This window comes from Sparus aurata, chromosome 24, assembly GCF_900880675.1.
Source record: "Sparus aurata chromosome 24, fSpaAur1.1, whole genome shotgun sequence".
In the NCBI taxonomy this organism is placed as follows: Eukaryota; Metazoa; Chordata; class Actinopteri; order Spariformes; family Sparidae; genus Sparus; species Sparus aurata.
In genome coordinates this window covers 2,480,602-2,507,013 of record NC_044210.1, presented here as the reverse complement: position 1 = coordinate 2,507,013, position 26,412 = coordinate 2,480,602, and the positions used below count along the sequence as shown (strand labels likewise).

The 26,412-nt window shown below is 40.6% G+C and overlaps 1 protein-coding gene across 1 annotated transcript in view; it reads left to right on the top strand.

Moving 5' to 3' along the window:
• The window catches only part of pudp (pseudouridine 5'-phosphatase), a 33,167-nt gene extending 7,045 nt beyond the window's left edge, over window positions 1-26,122 (top strand). The window contains exon 4 of the mRNA XM_030409322.1: window positions 25,751-26,122. Coding sequence (XP_030265182.1) covers window positions 25,751-25,927 — 177 coding nt within the window. The 3' untranslated portion in view covers window positions 25,928-26,122. The remainder of the gene's footprint in view (window positions 1-25,750) is intronic.
• The last annotated feature ends 290 nt before the right edge of the window (window positions 26,123-26,412 follow it).

The window sequence follows — 26,412 nt, the reverse complement described above, 5'->3', positions numbered from 1 at the left end:
ATCCTGATATTAATGAAATATTGTTAAAACTCTTAAATGACCATAAATGAACTTTTAACAATTTATGTGAACGTAAATGTGACAAAAGTATGATTGCTTGTGCATTCTCCTGGGTTGCAAGATGGGGTCTCCATGGATCAGACCTGTTATGGCATGTCCCATGTATTCAAGCGAAAACAGCTGCTTCAGAGTCACTTTTCAAGTACCCAACATAAGCATTCCCAGAACAGTTGGAGCACACTCTCTTGTCCCAAAAAAACAAAAGGACCATCACTGACTCAGCCAGTCCACAGGAGCTGTCAGTACAGAGGTGTGTCTACCAAGACAGCCAAACCATGTCCAGACTCCTCAGCATCTCAGGGCACATTTAACCTTTTCGACAACCGGAATGACCTCCACTAGAAAATGTATAAGGCCCTCCCCGTGCCCTCCAATGGGGGATGTGTCAGTCAGTCTTGAGTGTATGGTCTGTATCATAATTCCAATTTCCTAATATGCACCACATAGCCTAAATTAGAGTGCAATTATTTTTTTCCCTAAAAAGTAACTAATAAATGAGGAGTCCCCAGTTAGTAAGTGATGATTGCATGTTCTTCTATACAGCATGTAATGCAAGCTAAGTTTGGTGAGGTGGTAGCAGTAGTGGTAGTAGTAATTTCAGGTCTTATTCAAGATCATAATGAGACGCTAGAGAAAGATGGGCAGGATTACCTTGGCAATGCACTGTGCATACAGCTGTGCTGTTATTTTGATCATCCTTGATCAAGCAAAGAACAAGTAACTTAGTCCATCCAGCTGGTATTATTTGGCTAACATTACCTTGCATGACTGTGCTGTAAGGTAAGCTTACCAGAAACACTAGCTTCGATATCATCCAAAGTACTGTTAAAAGCAGGAGTGTACCCATCACAGGGTCGGCAACAGTTGCCAGTGTCCTCTCTCCCATTACTTTGTCCACGCTTTCCCAACGTGGGAAGTTGGTGGGGTTGTATGTACTTTTGTTTTCCTAAGACACCTTACATGGCCTTGTTTTGTCTTATTTTCCTACCTTCTATCTGTCAAAAAAGATTGACTCTTAAAGAGTTTGTATCAAAGACGAAACTCTCTGGAAATATTTGGTTCAGCCTGGAAGCCAACATATTTTGGGAGTGGAAAGTGTACATCCCTATGCGTTTAAGTCAAGATCAAGGGTATGCACAGAAAAAACACATCGAGTTTAAGACTTTTCTATGGTACAGTTAGTTTCCTTTGATCAGTTTATGAAAACCTGCAGTTTGGGCCTGTTTATTCTGACTGAGGTGTTTATATTAAGCATTTTTTCTACTGCTTGGGCTTTAAAATATTTATGTTAGGCTCCGCAGCAAGGCAGCTAATGTTTATTAATGTCTTGCCGTAAAATAACATGACTATAAGAAATAGTGTAAAATCCAGTTATCTGATCAAAAAATAATCTCATCAACCACATGTCGCCAACCCTTAATACGTGATGTATTTTGATTATGTTGCTACTAATGTTTCAGCACGCAGCCTTAAGAGCATAGTTTTATGTGGGAAATGGAGTTTTAAACTGGTCCTTTTTCCCCAATATACAGTAACATCAGGTGTTCATCCTTCAGCAGATCCACCATCACTGATATCATAAACCTTATTAACAAAAGGAATGAGGACCATTTATTACAGTTAACTATGAATACCCTGCACTAACAAATGGCCTCTGTATAAAGCAGAAACCAAGGTGCAGTCTAAAAGAAATCATTCAAAAAGTGAGCAATGATTGCATTTTCCTCATACTGCATTTGGATATTTACAGCCTAATTTAACAGGGAAATTTGAGGCATCCAATAGATTTTTTCTCGCTATCTCCTCTCCTCTCACTTAAAAGGCTTTTTTTTCCCCGCTGCAAATAGGTCTGCCTGTGGCACTGCACACCTGATTTTTTAATCTGGAGCCAGCCACAGTTAGGGCTGGCATTTTTCTTGATGAGATATGAAACTGAGGCTCAGAGGGGGAATCGACAGAGTGTTCAGTGGAATAACGAGTGATGATGCGTCACTCCCTGGCTCCCACTCCGTGACAGAGGAGCCAAGGAGGGGTGAGCGGCAGAGACACGAGACAGAGGGAGCGAGAAGGAGAGCAGACAGAGGCGAAGCTAGAGGGAGGAGGGTGGAGAGGACGTGGTGAACAGGAGAAGCAGCCTTATGGTAATAACACACATCCAATTGTCAGGTCTTCCTGCCCTAATCTCAACTCTGAGGAGAAACTACAGCGGCTTGTTTTTAGTCATGCAGAGACGTGACAAACAGGCAGAAAGACGGATGCCTGCCGCACACTTGAGTCCACACAGACAGACCTCCACTTAAAAATAGAAAAATACTTTTCTGTACAATTCCCAGATATTAAGCGACACATAAATGTTAGTAAAACATTATATTGGCAGTTGTGCAAGAATAACAAAAAAGGCCTTAAAACACATTAAAGCTTGCAATCATAAAAAAAAAAAAAAATACAGGTTATATATGTGTGGGAGTATCCCATACAGCCATCAACTGTCACTGCCAGATGCTACAATAACGTGTACCACACACTTTAATAATTGTTTAGCAAAGCCAAAGTCTGCATACTAATTACTCGGTTTCCGCTGTTTGTCTTTCTTGAGGGGACAGCTGGCTAGCGTTAGAGACAGACTATACAAACACATTCTGAACTACTGTTTGGTCAACTTCCGTCTCTTCACCTGCTGCTACAAGAAAATACAGTAGAAACTGCTTGTAGTGTTCACGTCTCTGTGGTTTTACCTTTCTTTTATTTCTGAAGCAGTGTACCATCAACTTAACTTGTATATATTTATTGTATGTGTACATAGAAATCAAATGAACAGCTTTGCGATTTACAGAGTTTGAGAACCTGTTTCAGAATTCAGTATGCGTTCGCCTCACCGAGAGCCTACGGAGAGGGCATTACGTTTCCAAGCATCCTCAGTCCACTAGATGAGAGCGGCTTCAACCACAGATGATTTCCTGGTGCATCTGAATTTCTGAGTACAACGTAAACACAAGGTAGCCTTAGGAACACCAAGTCTCGCCACTAGATCTCCAGAGCTTGTTTTTCACAAGCTTGGAGGTGACTACAGTGCATGTTAGATTGGGAGAAACTGACTTTTGTTTTTCCTTCATAATGTCAAAGTGCACACAGCACCAGACTCAGGTCGCCAGCTGGAAGCTGACAAGTTCTGTGAGTAATGTTGAAAAAGAAGAAGAAATGTTCTATGCGTGAAAGGACCCAAAATGCACACTGTAGCCAATTTTCTAAAAGGCAGTTTTGTATGACTGATTTTGTCTCCTGCGATTTGATCCAAATAAGTCATTGATCGCTGTGTCTGCGATGAGAGGGGAAACATCTTCAAGAAACGGAACCAAGTCCAGTTGCCTATGATACGGAATTACCGTGACCTGGATGGCTGACAACCTTCATCAAAACTATTTCTACATTTAAAAGAAAGACAAAGACAGCAGAAGGTTTATTGTGTCACTGAGGAGACACATTTTAAATGACAGTTCAATCAACATCTCCTTGTCATACACAAAATCGGTGCGGCTTGGCTTTGGAGGTAGAGTGGGTCATTCACTAACCGGAGTGTCGTTGGCTGAATCCCAGAAGTACCCTTGGGCAAGAAACTGAACCCCCTAGGTTGCTCCCAGCGGTTGTTCCGTAGTTTTGTGAGTGGATGTGTGAGTGGCTAAACAAAGAGATATTGTGGGGCACTTTGGTTAGGAAGAGCTGTGTCGCTCCTGATTAGCAGGTTGGCATCTTTCATGGCAGCCCTGCCATCTGTGTCTGATCGTGTGTGTACTGGGTGAATGTGATGAGTGTTGTAAAAGTGCTTTGATTGATCAATGGACTGGATGAGCACAGTATAAATGGGTTATTCCACATCAACTCACCTTGGACCTCCAAGTTCATGTCATGGATTAAAAAAAGATCAAAAATAACATTAAAAATTCTAACTTCTATTTTAATTTTATTTGTATGCCCTTGTAAAGCACTCCAAGTTGCCTTGTGTCTGAATTGTGCTATACAAATAAACTTGCCTTGTCTACCCTCCTGTCAAAATAGTGATATTAGAAAAAGGGTGGTCCTTTCATATATTTACATGGATTTTTTTTTTCATGACATTAACTGGAAAAAGTTCCTAATTCTGGGTGAGTTGGCATTTGATGACCCAAATGCAAGTCCATTTACCATTCACAAGTAAGCATTGTAATAAGTGAATATAGTGCTTTGTGCGGTAGAAATTCTAAGCATATTTTTCTGTCTCAATGTAACCTTTTTTTTTTTTTTAAGATTTTTTGTGGCATAGACAGAGAGGAAACATGGGAGAGAGAGGGGGTTGTGACATGCAGCAAAGGACCTCCGGCCGGAATCGAACCGGGGTCAGCTGCGTTTATGGCATGCGCTCTAACCACTCGACCACCTGCGCGCCTGTCTCAATGTAACCTTGACAGACGAGTATCAAAGGCTTTTAACACATGACTGTTAAAGTGATACAACACGGGAAGGCTGTAGTGTTTCCTTTTCAGAACGATTCTATGAAAATGTCCCCTGCAGCAAGGCAAATATATTACATGATGTGATTTAATGTGATATTCAGAATGCCAGGGGCAGAGCAGCGAGAACCTCATGTCCCTCACTGTGAACACTGCAGTTCAGTGGCCTCACAGGTGAGTAATGTGGTGTCGACGTTGCTGTCTGAGCTGACCAAAAGCGAAAGAAAAAGTGCTGCCCTCTTTTCCATGGAGAGCAGAGACATTTTTCACAACTCCAGAGTAACACTGTTGATAAGACAGGAGATTTTACCGAAGGTGTGCTCAGCAGCCTGAATAAGATTAATGAAACATGAAAGTGAGCTAGTTCATGCTCACACTGATAGGGAGGGAGAGGGGCAGACAGAACTAGTTCTTCCCCGTCATTAATCATACAAGACATTACACCTGGGGAAGGCTTTATAATCCAGATATTCAAATCAGGTACAATTAAGACATGAACATTTCTATCTGAACATTAAATTGGCCCATTACTGGTCTGCAAAAGCTCACCATATTCACCTCTTGCATGCCTTCAGCAAATACACGCCAGCCTATAGATTTGCAAATGCATATCGCTGTATTAAGTTGTTATGTGAAAATGTTAAATGTACTGTAGGGAAGTGGTTAAGGTCACTTTTTAAAATGGTAAGTGCTTAATGCGTTTTTTTTTTCTGCAACGCACTTTCCAAAGATCATATTTAATCCCTACCTTTGCAGTGTTTGTTCGTTGTGTTGCTGAGTCTACTCAGACGTTATGTGCCTGAGTGTCTTCTTAACTCGCTCCTCTGTGGCTGTGGATTTCTGTTGGCTTTGGTTGGGATACAAGTTCTCTTTGTTGTCTGTGGTCCTGGCTGGGCAAAATGAGAGATTTGGCATTTTTTACCACCAGCACTTTTGGCTACACCAAGTCAAACCAAGCCACGCCGATTTGCTTTTCAATCACCAGTTTTACTAACAAACCAATCTACACCTCAAACTAGTGCATGTTGCAAATTGTTTCTCAACTCATGTCTGTGCAGGAAACCTGAGAGAAAGATGTTTCCAAAAGTCAGTGAGTTCAGCTCTCAGTACTTTTGTAGCTTCTATCTAAATCTCTTTAGTTTCTCTCGTTCTGCTTGTACTTTCAAACATCTGCTGTGTTTTACTGTTTGTTTCAGGAGCCCTGTTTAGTTACTGTTGGTGACATCACACCAATTCCTGTAATGCTGCTTTATGATAAAAGCTCAATTGGGAAGTCATTGGAAATGAAATATGCTTGCAACCAAATTATAGGAGCCAATTAGTTAAAGACACACTTTCAAGCAGGTAGCCCAGTGGTGGCTGTAACCCAACAGCCTCAATCTAATGTCAAACTCGATAGCCTTGTATTACTCTAAATTTCAAACCACCCATAGCTGCTAAATCATAATCTAAGATCACCAGATGAAGGATCCACATCCATTGTACTAACTAAGCAGCCACAATCTCAAAAGCACGAGCACAGTCTCAAAAGACTCTTTTTAGTTGTAAGCCTAGATCAAGGAACTACCAGCAAAGGCCAGATTGGACAACCTTAAAGAACTACAGGTGACGTAGGGCTGCAGTAGATCTCTGATGTAGGTAGGTGCCTAAACATGCAAAACTCTCTAAGTCATCACAATAACTTTAGATTTGATTTAACTACATGGCATATTCACCCACGATAGAATCACAAAAAATCAAGGAAAAATGAGTCAATAAACACAATCTGATGAAGTCAACAGCACCAGGCAGACACAACGCTCTGCTACTGAAGGCTCAGTTCTTCCCTTTTTCATCTTTCTTGATAGGCATCTTTGTTCTTTGTTCACTGTTCCTTTTAACTATGGATATGTTATTCCGTTTATGCCAAACAAAAAAAAAAAACAAAAAAAACATTAACTTCAAATGAATCAGTCTTTGTATGAGAGGATTTTCCAGTGGAACACCCACTTGATAAACAGGGATTCTTTTCAGATCTTCTGCGGGTCTTGTTAGTCAGGTTCACCCTGCAGGGACCCTCTCTTCTCAGCTCTCAATTTAGGACTTGTTCTCTAGCACTTAAGACATGATACAAACATTCAAGGATCTTAGTGAAATCAAGGCAGCACCTACTATATGTAACATTGTTGCTCACTCAGATTTAAGTTTGAATTGACATCCCATGTGTTCCGTAGTTATATTACCTGTCATTAGATGACGTTTAAAACAGATAATGCTCAGAAAATATAATTTACTTTTTGTTTTGAGGGAGGCTGTGTTTCTTAGTAACACTGTCACTTCTCTATTTTTTTAATCAATGTACTTTTAAAGGGCATGCCATCTAACATGGTTATTATTATCTATTCAGTCTACTTCAATTACAGCACAAAATGTCACACAAAGCATATGCTGTAATCTGTAATGGAATAATACACATTCCACGATTTAAAATAGCCTACTTAGCATAAACATTACTTCTGAGTTAATTACCGTCAAGGTATTCAAACTCATTACTAACAGGAAAATAAGATAGGTAAAGGCCAACACGTATTTTGCTCCATGGATCAAACTTGATGCAACACATCCCACAGATTGTCAATCAGATTAGGATCTTGGGAATTTGGATGCCAAGGCGACACCTTGAGCTCTTTGTCATGTCCATTGAGTGGTACCTTAGTGTGCAGTGTCTTGTTGAGGGAGACAGTTTCATTGGGGAGTGCTCCTGCCATGAGGGGCTGTGCTTGGTCCACAGTGGTATTCGGATGGGTGGTGCATGTCAAGTGGCATCCAAATTGATGTAAGGACCCAAGGATTCTCAGCAGAACGAACATGCTCAATGTTACTCACATCACCTGTCAGTGGGTTTAATTTTGTGGCTGATCAGTGTGTGTGGGTAAGTATGACAGTCAGTGTACCAGGGAGCTTGTCTTTAAAGTACATTTACATATGGCATCAATAAACGCACATGCTTTGTGTAATGTTAACAACAACACCAGATGAGCTTCCTACATCTCAAGAAATCCTACATCCAAAGAAAAAGGTTTGTGCGAATATACAGAACACTTATTAATGAATCTGAAAGGAGAATGTGAACACTAAAGAGTAACAAAAACATATTTCATTCTTCCATTTCCCTTTAAAATGATGTTTTTCTTAATTTTATTTTATTTTTTTACATTTTGGTGGAGGAGGAGTAAATTAAGGAAAAGCTTACACTGGGAAATGAGAGAATAAGGGTCGGTTCTCACACAGGGTGGATAGAGGTGGGGAATTCCCTTTTGGCCACAGGAGCTTTGGATGTGCAGATAATGATACTGCAACAACACGGCAACTATGATTCACGACCTGCCCCATCCCCATACTTTTATTGGCTTTCATCCCCCTGAAACCATCAGGGCTTTACAAGGATTCACATAATAAGAATCAAGTCTCCGATCCAACATGAGGGAAAGAACTCCCTATTTCAAGGCTGCAGACTTTTAACAATTTTTTTATCATTTCAGCAATTTCATTTTTCTGTACTTTAATACTTGATTGCGCCACATGCTGGCCTGGGTCATTTATAGAACAATAGCATCTGTTGTGAAATAGAACTTGTGGTATTGATGCAGGGTTACTTAAAAGGTTTTCAATGAATGCTCAAAGACGGTCCAGATAGGTTGCAAACAGTGCTCAGGCTGAGAGGCTTACTCTGTGCTTTTCTATCTACAATCTAAAAGATTCAAGATGGTAAGCTTTTGGAATAAACTGACAAAATATTGTGGGTCAGTTGATGGTTTAAAGTGCAGTGATGGCCAGGTTGATTTAAAACCACTTAGCCCACACTCTGTAGTGCTCCGCATTCCTCTTATCTAGTGTTGCGTATGACTTGATCAACTTACATCTGGATACACAGCTCTGTCCCTCCTCCCTGTTTTTATTTTCCTAGCTGGATACTTTACCGCCAGGGACTTCAAATGTGAGGGTTAAGCTTGCTGCAGGGTCCTCCTCAGATCACAAGCAAAGCAAAGAGAGGCAGGAGATTTGCAGACACTCATTTTGACTCAATGGTACTTTTTTGATTAAGTCCTTGGGCTGTCCATGGGCTTTTCTTTGAGCCAATTTCAATCTCTTCACTCTCAGCAAAGCAGCAAGTTATCTCATAATGAAAAAGTACTCAGTAATGGCTGCCTCCATTGTGAACGCATTGTGTCCGTCAGTAAATGTTAAATTTTTCTCACCAGCTTCACTAAAAGCCTTTTAAATACATTTTCAAATCATACCACCCGACTCCAAACATACAGTCAACTTAACATAATTCCTTTGAATGATTTTTTAAAATTGTAACCAAGTAATGTTATATAATCCTAACCATTTATATGAAATACAATATAGGCACTAATGTGTAGTATGTGTCCTGATTTCACATGTCACTAATCGATTGTCACCCATATCACACCACTACATCACACCACCTATTTCACCCATGTCAGAACTGGCACTAATCAGGAAAATGCACAGAGGTACAGAGTTAATGGATAAACTGATTACAAAATGATCTAAAATGTATAATCCCCCCCTCAAAAAAGCACACACTATCATCTTTATAATTTGGTTTGTGTGTCTATCAAACAAATGAGATGCAACCTGCTAATCAGTCCAATCTTTAGAGGTGGCTGTAGCTCAAGCTTGATCTTACATTTAACTCTTTGGAAGACATCAAAATGTGTATTTCCCAATGTCTTGAACTATTCCTTTAGAACATCTATAGATACTGCTCAAGCACCTCCTGCAGCCCAATCTACCCCTTCACTTTTCATCAAAATGCTTTGGATATTCCAAACCAATATTTTAACCAACTATGTTAAAAGCAAATAATAAGTGACAATTTTTGCCTTGAAATGTCTGAAAAGGTCGAGACCCGTGTTGATACTTTTGAGTTGTGTACATTCCCCGAAATTTCCCCATGAATTTCAAGGTGCTACAAAAATAAAGTTATTGGACGTTTAAACCGATAACACGTCATTTTAATTTGGTCCCCTGTCGCTATAACCTGCGGGGAAACATATAAAATGCCATATGATTCATAAGAGAGTGAGGAAGAAGGTTGGCAGACTTGACTAAACATTACATGAATAAATCTTAAATTCCGTACCTTATCTGCAAACATTTCTGTTTGATTCACAGCCAACGCCTGAGTGTACTTAGGTGTGCACAAGGTGAATAGAAAGAAGGAACCAGAAACTTTATTTTGGCCCAAAAAATACTTTAGGCCTCAACATTCATTTTCATGTTGTCTATTTTTGTTTGCATCAAAACTTCCACCGAATGTCATACTGTTACAAACTATCATACACTAAAACATACTTTATAAAGTGTTATATGTCTAGGAAGGAAATCTACCAAGCAGTGCTCTCTTTTTCAGGAATGCCCTGATCACATTCACACATTCACACATCCACAACTGGAAGTTCAACCAGTCTGAAGTGATCTCCTTCAATCACTTTTCTAACCTTTAGTCCACCACTGCCACATTTATTAAATGCACTCCTGCACTTTTAACCCAGCGTGGTTATCCCAAAAAGAAATAAGAAGAATTCAATTAATACTGAAAAGACCAACAGATGACCTGTCTAACAGTGTCCTGTAGTTACTATGCCAAGATCTGATGCCAGCAGCGATGGCAGCATTTCAACACTGTGATGATATGCTGTGACAAGAGCCAGCCAGAGCTTGAAATCGCCACCTTCCCCATGGAAGATGAGCTGTCCACACCGACCGATTGATCACCGCTGTCGTCACCCCTGGCTGCCTCTGATGACATTGGGAGGATGACAACATCTCATTGAAAGAAGCGCCTTGCAGGTTGGCCTAGCATTTCCTGAGCCTCTAGGCGAGCAGGAAGAGTACCCTCCCAGTGGGGTCCTTGCACACACTATGTGCTGTTTGGCAGCCTAAGATGCCCTGTATGATGACTCAGGACTGCAAAGGGAGTGAAAGCTGTGTGCACCTGACCTTTCATCCATTGGGCGCCACCCATAGAGTCGACTAGATGACAGAGCCTGTGTTAGAATATTTTACAACAACCCTAGTTGTGGTGTGAAGGTTCTCAGTCATCCAGGTCATGGTAAATCTAAGTGCTGTATCTGGACTTGTTTCAGCTTCTTGACGATGCCTCACCTCTCATCCAAGAGGCTTCTTTAGTTCTAATTAACTGCTACCCTCCAGAACTCCTGAACTCTAAACCCTAGGTCGTCGGATGGAAGACCGTGGGGATGCTGCCTTATGTACTGTTAGACACATACTCAGTAGCTAAGCCCTGATTGGCTGACTATGCACATGCACATTTTCAGTGTGTGTGCATGATTGGAGGAGAGCTATACCCAAAGAGTCCAGTCGACTCCAGCACTGCCTGTGCTTATAGAACTTAGGTTACCCTTTTGTAACCTTTGTTCATTGCCCCGAGGATTTGTGTATGAGGTGTCAGTGAAAGCTAAGAGCAGTGAACATTTTGACTACTTTTGATGTATCATGCTATTTGCTCTGGCCTTTGGGTAGTATCTTACTCCTTATAAATGTCAGTGGCTACTTGATTTGTCAAGCTAGTTATCAGAGTGGCAATAATATGCTCCATTTATAGCATTTTCTTCCCATCAATCTGATGCGTTGTGTGGCTACCCAGCAAGTTATAGAAGAATCCGAATCTACCTTGAACAATACAGTCTTATATGTGACCTTTGAGATAAGATGTGAGCACGCACACATTCGTGTACATGCACGACTCTTCAGTGTAAGGGTTCGTCTGTCATCAACACTGCCTTTATTTCTGCTCTCCACACAGAGATGATGAAATGTTACACATCTCTCGCTCAAGCTGCCCCGGGCTTCAGGATCATTTAAAGGATGCAGTGGGCAATCTGTCACTGTCACTTATTCACTCGCCACTGCACGCAGGACACAAATGTATGTATTCACAAACATGTACAATTTCCCTTAATGTCATATATAATTGGAGGGTGTTTATATGTATTTTTGACACATAAGAACTTCAGCTTACTAGGGTTTTACATGAGGCTTTAGCCATGCATGTCGGCTGTAAAGCTATGACGGCCTTACTCTGTTGCTACTGTTGTATTCTTCCTCAATGGACAAAAAAAGCAGCAACATCTCAGAGTAAAACACTTGATTCTTTTACACACAGTTAGCTAGTCAATCATAAGAAACTTCGACAGTCGTGTATTCTAAGAAATGTGTTTCACTGAGGCATGTAATATCTCTGCACAGTCTGCAGATATCTCAACCTGTTTGGGAAGCAGTAGCTGGAGAGAACACTTGTTGAAAAAGGTTTCTCCAAGCCTCTTAACAGCAGTTTGCTATGAATCAGGTGCTTCTTAGTTAAAGGACAGCAAACTTCCCTTTTGTTGCCCTTGGGCATATATACTGTAAATCTGGGGAAGCAAGCGAATGGGAAGCATAATACTAAGAATATCCATAAGATAAAATGACATACTAGACCAAAATCAGTAGACCCCCTAAAAACTTACTTCAAGGCACAGTGAAAGCCAATGATCATTTATGAAATTGAACTTTCAAAATATCCTCTCAAAACCCTGGACTTGACTGCATTTAAAAGTCTTCAATATAATTTGCGATAGAATGAATACAAAATAGTTCCTTTTCGCTGTTTCTGCTCATCAAGCTAGTTCGTGGGATTGTCAGGATTCTTGTGCAGGTACACAAAAGTACTGTTTGGCTAGCTTGTTCACACGACTCTATTCGCGATAATGTTCTTTCCATCGCTCCAACAGGCTTTCAGACACTAGCAAAGGATCAGGTGTACTTCTGCACCTCCTACTTTGCACTGTAAAAGCCAAGGGATGGGAAACCAGAACCAATTCCAGTTAAGAACCGGCTCCAAATTGTCTGATCCTTCAGAATCCTATGCCTCCAAGCCGGTTCTTTATGTCAATGCCTGCACGTTTTTCTGAAAATTGCACAGAGCAAAAGAATGCTTTCAAACTCATGCATCTATGCTGCTGGAGATTTGGGGCTAGAATGAGTGATCACAGAGAGGAAGGGACCGTAAGCATGCCTTAACCTAATGAAGAAAGATGCACACACTGCTGGCTGTAGTGTCTGTAAGATGTTAAAAGGGTTTAATTAAGGGTGTAAGCACCAGCAATATACTTGGATCGGCCCCAATCCTGAACCTAGGCATTGGCTTAGGACATCTCTACCATCATTTTCATCATTTTTAGATAAAATAATTATGAGGGAAGAACACTGCTACTTTAGTCAGACAGTTGACTCTGACAGTGTTGTGAGTGCCTTGTGTAAGGCTGCATGCACACTGGATTAGCTCCAATCTTGATCCTTTGAATTGGCTCAGGACATCCATAGAATCATCATCACCATAAATTACAGTCACTGACACACTACTATACAGAATGTTCTAGTGACAGAAATAACTACTACAGTCAAAGCATACTAAGCATCAATGTGTACTTGCACTCAGCTGACCATTTGAATACAATAAGAGGGGACATCACTGACGTTTAATGTAGACCAAAGTCCTATTATGTGATTTCTCTGCTCAACATTTTCACCATGACAGATTTCATGCCAATTGAAACCCAACCAAACCGAAAATAGTTTTACATTCATGGGACGTCCCTTAACAAGTCAAATTCATAGAGGCCCCCCCTCGCAAACCTATAGAGCTCAAAGGATCTGTCACCAGAACCCTCGTGCCAGAAGACACATGATGGCCCCAAAGCTCGGGGTGTACAGGACCCAAAGTTTCTCTAAAAGGACATTGTTTTGTACCAAGAGTGTCACTGTCAATCACTTGAAATGTCAGTGTTATGGATGATTAGTGCAGCTGATAATTGATACTAACAGTACATTAAATGCTGTACCGTAGTGATAGCAGTGCTATACTGTACTGAGGATTACTGACAGAGCTTCAGTTATAACTATAAAGCTGTGTGTCTACTGCCGTTTGAATGCTCACTCATCTCTATAAATCAATATCAGTGGAGAAAATGTACATTTCTTAGCACCATGCAACCTGTCAGGGTAATATCCTATGTCTGATCCTTGCTCATAAAGAGATCATCTTTCTGATTATGAGCACTTGTGAAGCTAGCTGAAATGTATCAGAACACCGCTCAATCACGTTTATCTCATGGGCTGCCGCTCATTGTAAAACTGTTCTTATTGAACTGCTGTCCCCAGCCAGCTGCAGTGTCTGCAGCCAAACAAAGCCTGGATCTTCTCCAAATCACAGCAGGCAGGCATAGGCTGCTGTCATCTGGCCACAACACACTCCTCTAAAGGGCTTGACTGTGTATATGTGCATGTGTGTTAGTGGGCCAATTGTGTTTGAGATAATAGCAAAGGTGTTTGTATGTATGTGTGTCCACCATAAATACATAGTTTGCAGCTCTGGCTTCACCCTACATCCCCTTTGTCTCGTCTCATTCAGCAGCTCTGACTCGGGCACATAGTGAATCTAGATTCAGTTGGCTCTGATGAATCTTGCATGTGTTTGGGTGTATGCCTGAGGACAGGTTGTAAATCTTCCATGGCACCTTTTTGAAGAGGGCAGAGGATGCTGCGTCTCCTCACAGTTTCACCCAGAGGGAAGTAAAGGCAGGACTTCATCCGGCACCGTTGGGATCTGACTTTGAAAGCTTCATGCATTTGACACTCAGTTAATTTACTAGTACACACTGGGCGCATTTCAACAGTCCCAACTGCAAATTGCAAAAACTTGAATGTTTTTTTTTTTTTAAGCCAAGATATTGTGCCTTTAATCAACAACTGCTTTGATGCATTCATACCAAGCAGTGCACATTACACATGCCACTCGAGTGTGGCAGCAATGGGGGAATGAAAAGCCTATGTTTTGAGCGCCGGCACTTGACAGATCATTTTAGAAAGCATCACACACACTTCCCAGTGTTAGAAATAAGAGGGCAGTTAGCTGACATCTTAGCCATTGCTCTTAAAGAGGCTCTATGTGAGAATTTGTAGCGATTTACAGGTATTAATTACTTGTTTGTTGGCCATATGTGAGCGGATTACGACATGAAAAGGTAGTCCTTCCCTGTCCCCCCTGGTGGCCTATTCAAGCCATTGGATGAGGTTGTTAAATGCTGCTGGACTGTGGATTTCTTTGTGTAGGACTCGGGTTGGATTTTCATGCACGCATCGAATGCCTCGTCTCATTGCCTTGCCCAGCTCCGCTCACAGAGCACAACACAGAAGTTCGACAGAGCCCATTTGACCACTGGTGTTTCACTTGGGGACCATTAACCCTCTAAGACCCACTGTTGTAATATTACAACGTTACCTTTAGCCACCCTAAAAACCAATCTGTTACATTTTATCTTGTTTTTTTACCACATTTACATAGTCATTGGGTCCTATTGTTTAGTCTCACGATGCTATTGGATAGTACATTTGTTTAAAAGTCCCGCCTCATGGCCATGAACTCACACAACCTCTCATGGTTTCCTTCGGACAACATTGCTTTGTTTAATTGGACTAAATTCATCAGATTCAAGTAAGTAAAATGTCTTTTATATTTTTTTTGTTGTTATTACAATGTCTAGAACATGTACATATGTAGTTTTTGTAGAACAGATTCATCAAGTTTCATTTAGAGCTTTTTACATATTTGTTGTAATATTACAACGTTGGGTGAGAGTGGTAGTCAAAATAGCAGGCTTGTTGCAGTGGGAACAAACAGGTTGTATTCTCTCCACTACACTACTGCCTGAAACAGAGTGTTTTTTTATACATGGAAAGTATACATACTACCCTTGGGTTCAAATTTGATTGATTTAAAAGTTTATCTCCAAAAAAATGTAGTTAATTTGATCAGACTGACCTAAAATTCCACAACTTTGTCCACAAAGAGGATATCAACAGACAATTCAGTTCTGAGAAAGGTGAACATTTTCCTGAATGTGGATGTGTGGATGTAACTGGGGGTATGCATGTTTTCCTTTTAGTATGATAATTAGAGGGCATTACAAGCAGTATTGTCATGTCAAGGCAGTATTGTGTGACTTAATGGCTGGTGATTGGGATGCACATTTCTTTTAGCATGATAAGTAGAGAGCATAGGCTAAGCCATTTACATTTACATTTAGGGCATTTAGCAGATGCTTTTGTCCAAAGCGACTTACAATAAGCAGACAGTATTGTCTGCCTGGAAAACATTGGGGAATTCACTACGTGGGAACAGCCAGGCAGGTGCGCCTGCCCAACTGTGACCTTGAAGACGAGAAGAGCTTGAAGAAAAAGGGGAGAGGAAGCGATGATGTCAGAGTGGAGGGGAATCACAACATCTGTGCTGTCAAATGGTCTGACAACAGGGCCATCACACTTGTGTTATCCTTTGCTGGACCTGAACCTGTGCAGAAGATTCAACGCTGGGACAAAGCCAGCCGAACCTACACTGAAGTTGAGAGGCCTTACATTGTTGGTGCCAACAACAAGTACATGGGAGTTGTGGATTTGTTGGACTCATTTACAGCCAAATAGAGGTCCCCCATCAAATCCTGTCACAGGTACATGTACATCTTCTGGCACACCATCATCCTCTCTCAAGATCTCTAGCAAAGAGACAATGAACAGGAGACAGTTTCAGGCACAGCCAGCATCCTCTCTCATCCTGGTGAACATGGCGCTCCAAACTCCAAAGAGAGGACGACCATCTTCAGGCAAAGGGAGCCCAGCAACAGTGACATCAGGAAGCCCTCTGACTCCTCAGAAGAGACCATCCAAGAGAAGTGCACACCTCCCATTGATGTACGCAAGGATCTAGTTGCGCATTTCCCAGTGAAGACAGGGAGAGGAAGCTGCAGACACTGCACTAAAGGATACACTAACATGCAATGCAGCAAGTGTGATGTTCACCTTCGCTTTTCAGAGGACAAGAACTGTTTTTGGGACTTATACTATGAATGAAAGTCAGCCATGAAAAGGAAAAAAGGAATGAAGAAGTCACTAGAAAAAGCTATTTAATAATTCTTTTTTTTTTAAATTCTTCATAAAAATATGAATGTGTGATTATTATTAATGTTATATACCTTTATGGGGCTAAGTAAGCAATCAACTCTGCAAATGAATCCTTAGTTGTTCTGAATTGTTGTTCAGAGAACATGAGTACACATACAGAAATTCTGCTCCCACCTAAGCCCAACGTTGCAATATTACAACATTTCTCTAAAAACGTACATAAACATTTTTTTTTCAAAAACTCTTTCATTTCTGCATCAGAGGCCTCCTACAACAACATCTGAAGGGTCAAAAATTTTTTTTTTTAGGTTTTTCTATATTTGGGTCTTACAGGGTTAATGGTGACATTCCCACATTAGTGAAAGTTATAAAGCCCAGTTAAGCCGAAAGGTTTTTGGGCAACATATGCTGCCATCAAGGCCATATTCTACACCACAGAATGGTTTACTGTTTCCTATAGAAATATTTTATTGTACTATTGTCCAAGAAAATGGAAAAAATCTGCAACATTACATGAGCAAAAATTGTACAGCTGAATATACTGTTAGTGAAAAAACATTAAGAACCCTCAGCACCGCTAATGTTTGACCTCCTACTAACAGCAATGGCTTTTTTTTTCTTCCATACATCAGTGAGTGTACTTGCTCTGATTTGCTATGAATTTGGGTTATGAGGATTTATGTTTGCTTGAAAAGGTGGTTAAACTCTTCTCTCCCTCTAAAATGTTGGTAAAGTGACTTTCAGTGGATTTAGCTTGTTACATTTTTATGAGGCTTTGTTGCTCTGTGGCTGGGTGTTTAACAAGCAGAACACCTACTCTTTGTGTGACAGCTACTGTTGGGAAATGGTTTTGGGCCATAGTCAGCAGTTCTCAGCTATTGATGCCGTTGTGGTCTCCTACTGTGGACACTTGAAGTGGAAATGTGTGCGCTTAACAGTTCAAGACATATTTGTTTTCATAATAGACTGGATATGTTTTGGTTTTTTTACAAGTTGACCCCATTGACACACATTGTTTCAAGTCATGAAGATGTGATATAGGACACATAACGTCTTTGTAAACCAGATCATAAATCAAACCAGATGAGTATGAGGGAAAGCCCTACTACAATTCGAAGAATGGTTGATAATGCAGTGTTTGGTAACTGTTGGGTGATTGCCAAAAAAGCTGAAAAACAGAATACCTTGTGATTAAAAAAAAGTTACATGGCATAGATAGACTGGGATCAAGACTAAAGGTCTCGATAAGATTAAAATCAGGCACTTGTGAGATTATTCTGCAGCATCTGAAATTATTAGATCTACATCTTAAACTGTAATTTAAAATAGTACTCTCTGAAACAGGCAATCCAAGAATCACACCCACTTTACGCAGCTATTGAGCCACTTTCATCAGTTTTCTTGCGTACATCTGAGTGTTACATTTTCACACTGGTGAAAATTAATCTATAAACTCAAATTAACCAGAAATATTTATTGTATTAATTAATGTGTGCAATTATCTGGCATCAAACACTTCTTCTGTATGATCACAAGGGGTTAAATTGTTGGAACCACTTTCTTCCTGTAATGTCAGAGAGAGAGAGAGAAAAAAAAAAAATCAGTTAAATTTTCTTCACCTCAGCTGCCATTATCACAGGAGGAATAGCTGACAAATGCCCTTTATCACTGCGGGACACTAACAACGTGACATCACAACAAAGGCGACTACAGCATACACATCATTTTGCACCTGGCAGAAATGGGGAGACAACACACATTCAGACAATACTGGGTAAAAATGTATATTACCATACAAGACTAGAAGGATTGTAATGCGCAAAGTAGAGTAAACCAAAAAAGTAGCTTGATGCATTAGACACTGTTTTGAGCCACAGACCAGCTTTCATTTGGGAATGAATTTTCACAGTGTTCCAAACCAAGGTCACGGGCTGTTAAACTCCTGTAATGGAAAATGGGTACAAGTGGCTACTTCAACACAATGCTGTCAGTCTGAATGCCCAGTATATATGTATCTTGGAGCGGTGAATGCATTTGCATCTTTCCAACATGTGGTTACACTGTGTCTGAGCTAACGTTTTCAGTGGACTAATGCTTCTTGAATGCATGTACATTTGGCTTTTCAGGTCTGTCCATGGCCCATGAAGTGTTGAAGCAGTACTCTAGTTTAGATTCTTTCTATGGTCATCTCAATTAATGAAGATACAGTCACGGTCAAAGGTTCAAATAACCTTTCTTACATATCATGGCAGTCTTGTGTTCCAATGATCATTGGGATCATTCACATTTACATTTAGGATCAGTTGTACCATTGTACACCAACACTCCTACACAAGCTGTGAATCGGACGCTCACTTCAGCGTCGTCTGTTGCATTGTGGTGGAAATCTCTGCACTTGTTACTTGCCAGTTTCAAATAATGGCAAAACAAACCCTTATTTGTTGTTTGGTATCAGATTCATTCATGAATAACAAAATAACTATTCTTTTTTTTTAACCCCCAATTTTAGTTTTCCAACTGAATATAAAAGAACAAATGATACACGGATTCACCTAAGACTTTGCGGTTGTAATGTTTGTGGCTGAGTCTCATGGGTGTCCTATTAAAATGGGCCCAGGAAAGAAATAAGCCATTAACACTTCTAATCACTCAGAAGATGTTAAGAGGCCATGCTTCAAAGCAAATTTGATTGACACAACTTTCTACATAACCAAACTTGGTTATTCAGTTTATTATATGTATATTTTTGATCCATTCATTCCATCACAAAAATTACAGTTGTAGAAATTCTATACTGTGCACTATGTGCCCAGGCCTATACTTGGCCTGGGCACATAGTTTTGTCTACCTCTAATCCACCAGAGTCATCAATCCACCATGAGCTGCAAAGCATCTGTGTCTGTTTTTTCATTCATCTTAACAGAGCGCATTGAAACCAGATTTAAGGGTCATTTCATTAGCTCATTGGGCAATTAACAGTTTTAATTGCTCCCAATCAAGGGAATTAGCAAGGGCCCTCTGTTGTGTACTTTCAGTGTTTCCGCAGTCATTGTTCAACATCCTCCAGTTTCAGGCTTAGTGAAATCGTAGAAGTCAATTAGGTTTTCAAGAGAGTCGAGGAAACCTCTTTGTTCTACCTGAGTATTAGAGTTGAGACGAACAAAGGTCTTTCTCTGAGACTTAGCTTTTGGAAGCTACTGTGGAGCTTTAAACTCACTGTAGGACTATTTCCTGTATTCACACTTAAAAGCGATGCCTTAACCTTATAATGAATTCACTATCCACAGCTGGTATTAAATATTTTGTTTAAATGCAGGTTAAAAGAGTAATTTTTTGGCATATATTAATGCATATTTCAAATGAAGGCTACATTTTTAATTAGACAGATATATTATTGGCATCCCAAGTTGTGCAAAAGACCGGTCCTATCCACAGTCTCTGATCTCCTGATTTAATGTGCTTCTTGCACATGGCATTAAATTGCAGAGCACAAGGAAGTGTGGACACTGCTCAAAAAGATTAAGGTAACACTTTAAACACACATCAGATCATGATGAACATCAGAGTCACTGTATGTGTTGTGTGTCTGTAATGCATCACACGACATGCAATTGGCGATTTATGTTCGAGGATTTTAGGCAACAGCACATTTGCAGTAGAGAATTTAAACTAAAATTACTATACTAGCCAGTAATGTTCAGCAAACTAACTAGACTTCCAACTTTCTCCAACAGTAAACTAATTTATTTTTATTTCTTATTTCTTTCTGTCAAATAGTATTCACAACATATTCTTTACACAGCCCTCTCTATTTTGCCCCAAAGGCCTATTGGATAAAACAATGAACTCACTCCTCCTCAGTGTGATCCAGAGCCAAGGACACTTCACTTACCTACTTATCAACAAACAGTGTTTTTGTCCAGGAAATGGGCTCCCTGCTCTCTCAGCCTTGTTGAATGGGTAGTAAGATATTCAGTCTTGACAACTGCTGGAAATACTGGCTGTTTAAGTCCTTAAGACCATCCACTCTGAGAACTGTGCATGGAAGTTTTGTTTGTGTAGCTTAAATTGTAGTGATGCACGGGTTGACCCATAACCCGTGTGACCCATCAAGTGACCCCTGGCTGGATGGGTTTGGTCAGTTTACAAGAAAATAATCATGGGTTTGGGTGGCTGGGCAATGAGTGGGAAGTTAGCATTACTTTTTTTCATTAGATTGAAATTGTATGTGGCCGCCGCGTGTAAAACCATTCTCTTTTTTGGGGTTGTCCTGTTTCTGCCTCTCCATTGCACCTGTTCTCACTTCCATTCGCACCAGGTGCGAAGCAGGTGAAACGGATTCACAGTCACTTGTGCTTCCTAAATGGAAAGATTGATATCCCTGAAGTCTAACTGACTTGGTGTTAAACTGTAATGAATAAGTGTTCCCTTATTGTCTTTGAGCCGTGTATTTCAGTACAGTTTACTGTTATGATGGGAAAGACGCCTTGTTCTTTTCTGTTGGAGAAATAGAAAAAGAGAGGCGGTGTCTGTGTTTGAAGTTCAAACTTCCTCCACTGCCATTGAAGAATAAATACCAAAATTTAGAACAATTCATATATTTTTCCGTTTACTCTTACTCTGAGGAAAGGGCAAAAAGAGAGCTCTCTGTATGAGACTCCTCTGCTGCCAGCAGACACTTTGACCTTTGTCCTTCTCAGTCCAAACAATTGTGCTAATTTAAAGCGCTACGTTATCTTGCAGGTGGGGCTGGGTATGGGTGGTTGATTAGCACATATTTTTATGGGTTGGGCAGTATATATTGGCTTTCATAATGGGCTGGGCAGGTGTGGGCGTTAAAAAAACCCAAAGGCAGATCTCATTGGGAAAAAAATATGCAAACAAATGGCTTTGTGGGTCAGAAGTAATGTTTGTTTATTTCTTTATTATGATGTGGACAGTCTCCTTTAATGAACCTTACAATAACATGAGCAGCTTTAGCCTTGACGGCTAATTTCCGGCTGTAGTCCCAGGTTGGTTAACACGATAGGCAATCAAGAATAACTAATATTACAAGGGGATGCAAGGGATAAAAAGAATGAATGCGAGAAAAAAAATAAAAGAAGTTAAATAAAATCAAAATAAGAAATGGTTTACAAGGCATGGAGCAACACCAGTTAATGACTACATCACATACCACGTTTGACAGGGGTTAATGATTGCAGTTGTAGTTATCTGATAGCCTATGTTTTGAGGTGTTTGGTGAAGTTGAAGTATATATTTATGTCTTTGATAATGGCAGGCAGTGAATTCCAGTTTTGGGATGGCTCTGACTGAGAACGATAATTGACCAAAGGTGCTTTTTGTGAATGGGGTTATGAGGTCACCTCTTGTGTAATCTGATGGAATCTCGAGTCAAGTCAGCTGTTCTACTGAACTCAGCATTCACCAAAGACTCCAGGTCTCTTTCCCTCCCCTCCCCTCATCACATTCAGGATGTACATTTCCCCTCCAGCTCAAGCCGGCAGTGAAAATTACAGAACATGAACACCCGATTATGGCAGTCACCTCTGCGGATCTCGGTTGCAATCAGGCAGTGATGTGATTATGAATCCATTTTTAAAACCGCAAAAGTTAAAAAGTAATCTCTTCCCATTGTTGAACAGCTCCAGAATCCAATGTGACTCTGGAGCTACAAGTTACTTCTGGAGGAAGAAACACCCAAAGTCCATGTTTAAAATAAGTAAAATTCCTCAGAGGATGTTTAGAATGACTTCAGCATTAAATACAATGCATATATTTATTCTTTTTAAGAATTAAAAAAAAACTTAAAAACAACAGCCATACTCAAACTGCTGTTTCAAACAGACCTATTTCACCTGTTCTGTTCCTTCTACTCCACATGCACTCCACGTCTCATTGCATCGCCTCTCAGTTGGTTGTTGTTCTGCTGCACTTTTTCTTGTCAGTGAGAATCCTGCTGTGAAGTGGCATGTACTGTAGGATAGCAACAGCCATCGTACTGCTAAGTGGCATTTTCACTTTTGGCTTCACTTCACTCACATATCCCACCTGATGGTTGCTTGAACGCAGATCAACTCGTTATTGTTAGAATTAGAATGCAAATGAACTTAAGTACCCCCCTGCTGGTAAAGCTGTGATGATCAAGGATCCAGGTAATTTATTTGTCCTCGTACTCACAATCCGTAGACCTCTGTAGTGGGTTAATGCTAATTTAAACCGAACATTTCCTACAGCTGCTGCTTCACATTAAAAGCATTTAACTGGCGAACAGCGAGTTGACATTTGCTGAGGTAGTCACAGGATTTTGTTCGTCTGTGTGCTCAGTATTGAGCGCTATTGCTCGTCAAAATTGTGCATCAACGACAGTCCTTTTCCACATTTTTTGACAGCGGGTCAGTTTGAAATTTTACAGGGAGTAGTTTTCAACAGTCTGTGGAGTTATGGAACAAGAAGGAGCAAGCCACAGTGAGCCGTTACATGCATGGGTGTTGCCTCTCCCTTTTCATTTCGGCATCCATATTATCAGGTTATATCCACATCATACCAGCATTTCACTACAGTTTTAATGTCTGTATCTGTAGAATATGACACATACATGAAGAGAACACACGCAACAGGTGAGGGGCAGTTTCTGTCCTGTCTCTCCACTCTCTCTTTCACTTTCCCTCTCCCTCCCAGCAGCATCGCAGCTGCCACGCAGCCTTTGTGAACACTGACAGCTTCCTGCTGCTGCACCTGCATGCCCCGCTGTCGCCATTACGAATAAAAAAAAAAAAGAAAAATGTATAATGATTTTTTTAATTGTTGCATTTTTTATTTTAAAACCACCTGTTGAAGCACAGTCATCTCACAGCACCTGCTCTGTACATGCGGATTCAGGTTATTCGAGATTGATTTGTACACCTACACGGTTACATCAGGAGCTGTATGAGTACATGTCAAGGTCCCTCGTCTTGCCTGCACACTCCTGAATGTGGTGATTGGATACTGAAAAATGATTAACCTCCCGGTGAAGGTGCAGCCATATTAATTTACTGTGGCTGTTTGAACGTCCTTCTCAAGCATGTGGACAGATCAGCACTTGAAATGCCAATTAGCCTCCATGTTTTTATTTTTTAACTTGTCGCGACATATGGCAGTGAGTTCTGCCCTATCACTGACACCCATTTCCAAAGATTTTATGAGACAGGATTCACCTGTGCGGTGTCTTGTTTTAAAAGAAAAACCTCACACAGAAAGACTTTTGACCTTTGAATTCTAAGAGAATAAATGTTGCTTCCCTGTGGTGAAGCTTCACAAGCTCTGGTCTGATCTCCTATCTTTGGTATTTCAGGCCCCAGTCCTCTGTTGATAGATTAAAAACAATATTCATCCATGCTCCTCACACACTGTGCATAGTGTGTAAAATGACAAACCTATAAGTCTCTCCCAATGTTATATAAAATGTGCCTTCATAAATATCCTCATTAGTGGGTGATAGCAGATTGTTAAGCTTCTGTCTAAATCTGGCTGTACATTTTTCTACTTTTTTAATACTCTTGAATTATGAAGATATGAACAGTTGTAATCGTGGCTTAACAAGTTACGATGATGTGGCTACACTGCAAGTAATTGCATATGTATCACTGAGCATGACAGCTGTCAAGTACTGAATATTGACAGTACTGACATTGTGTCTTCTACGTCTTCTGTAAGTAAACTGACCAATTTAGGTGATGAATTCATATTAAATTCAGAATGTACCTTTGCTGCTCGCTGTTACAGCATTTTTAAACACTAGAACATCTGACTATTTTGTTTATTTCTTTGTCTTTGTAAGCCCTAACTGAGATGTTTCAGTTTCATTGACACAGAGTCTGATGTTCTGACAGACTGCTGTGAAGCATGTCTTGACCTTGACCAGTCACAGATGTACTAACAGTCAGTATCCACATGTAGATCTGTCTGTCATGGTGCTCTGGATGTTAGTTTGTGCAGTAGAACATTTCCAGGTGTATTTGTTTTGGATCCACACATGCATTATAATGCTGTAGTCCACTGCACTTGAAATTTGGGGAAAAAAACAAAACAAAAACAGAACACCCTGTGACATGGGAAAGTGCAGTGGAATGGTTATGCAAGTCCAAAACTCAGGCAAGATCCATCTAACCCAAGTTGGCAGACATAAACACACCTGACGTGACAGCAATACACAGCGCACACAGTGAACATTACATTTTCATGAGACCTGCTGCAACAACTTCGTAGATGCCATTTCCATTCCGGCGATTTGTGCTTGACAGAAGTCTTTGCAAAGCATGTAATACCAGCCTACTGCTCGCACCTCTTTTAACCTGTGCTGGACGATTGTGAAGTTCAGAGACGTGCCATTAGTTTGCTGTGAAAACAGAAAACGCACGCATTCAAAATTGATAGTGATATCACCAGTGACTTACATTTCTGTATTACACGTACAGTTCTCTAGTGATCTCAGATTCAGAGTTCAGCACTTACTTTTCTTAAAACAAGAAACAAATTGTGCCGATGGTCAGATAACGCCACGTGCTGCAGGGCAGTGATCCCGGAGAAGAGTTTCAGAACAAAAAAATTGAGGTATCATCATTACTGCACGAGAATGAACAAAAAACTGTTACTGAGTTTTATAAGGTCTGATGGGTAGGTGGTACTGAAGCACCCTGAGCACCCCCACGGCTCACTTTCAATGGTCTTAGGAAAAAACAAAAGAATATTTGAGTCGTTATCTCTCTGACTCAGTGGCAACAATAATGAGTATTGTTAGAACATTAGCCTTTATTATTTTCCACTGAGGATGGCTTTTATTACGTCCAGCCTCTTGATATGCACAGTGACTCAGATCGGATGATCCAATCATCATCAATGGACTGTCTGAAAATATAAACTAAGCCAATGAGGTGGAGCCACAGGGGGCACCGTTCTTCCAATTGTAGATTAAATGGATATTTCTCCTGGCAGAGGTAAACAGCACTCCTCTGAGGAATATCTAGTCCGTCACATGAAGATGGAAACAGTGCTCCTGTTTCCATTTTTCCTGTGTTTTTTGTTGTTTGTTTTTTGGTTTCAGCTTTGTGGCGTATGCAGGGGTGAAATCCTGTAGACCTAATAGGCTTATAGGATAATATCATTTTGTTTTCCTCTCCTCTGTCCTTGCTCAGTGTTTGGTGTTTGAAGATGCTCCCAACGGCGTGAAGGCGGCGCTTGCTGCGGGGATGCAGGTGGTGATGATTCCCGACGACAACCTGGACCCCAGCCTTACCCAGGAGGCCACACTGCGACTCAGGAGCATGGAGGAGTTTGAGCCCCAGCTCTTTGGCCTGCCGGCGTTCGACTGAGCCAAACATGTAAACCAAATCCAAAACAGCTAAATTCAATTGTAATATCTCTCCATTACTATTCTTCGGATGTAACGATCAGGAAACCGAGCCAGGCTGATTGTTTTCATGGATGCCTTACTATGATGTTGGTGATTAACTATGTTTTTTGTTGGCACCAACGTGCTACTGTAATACAGGAATTGTGAAAAGTTACATTGCTATTGGCTTTTTTTTCCTAGTGCTGTAAACACCATATTAGCCTTTTATCATACAAGGCTGGAGGCAGGGACAAAAGGACTCGCATGGCTACATACTTCTAGGAGCAGGTGAACTGTTTGATTAGGAACACAAGTGCTGTCTGTAGATCATTTACTTAAAGGTTCCTCGTGGAGTTCCATTTCTCTAGTAGTGCTTTGGAGCAGTTTTTCTATGAGTGGGTGCCAATTTGACTTATTTTGTGCATGCACGTGCAAGCAGGTGACACAACACTACTCCACTGATCT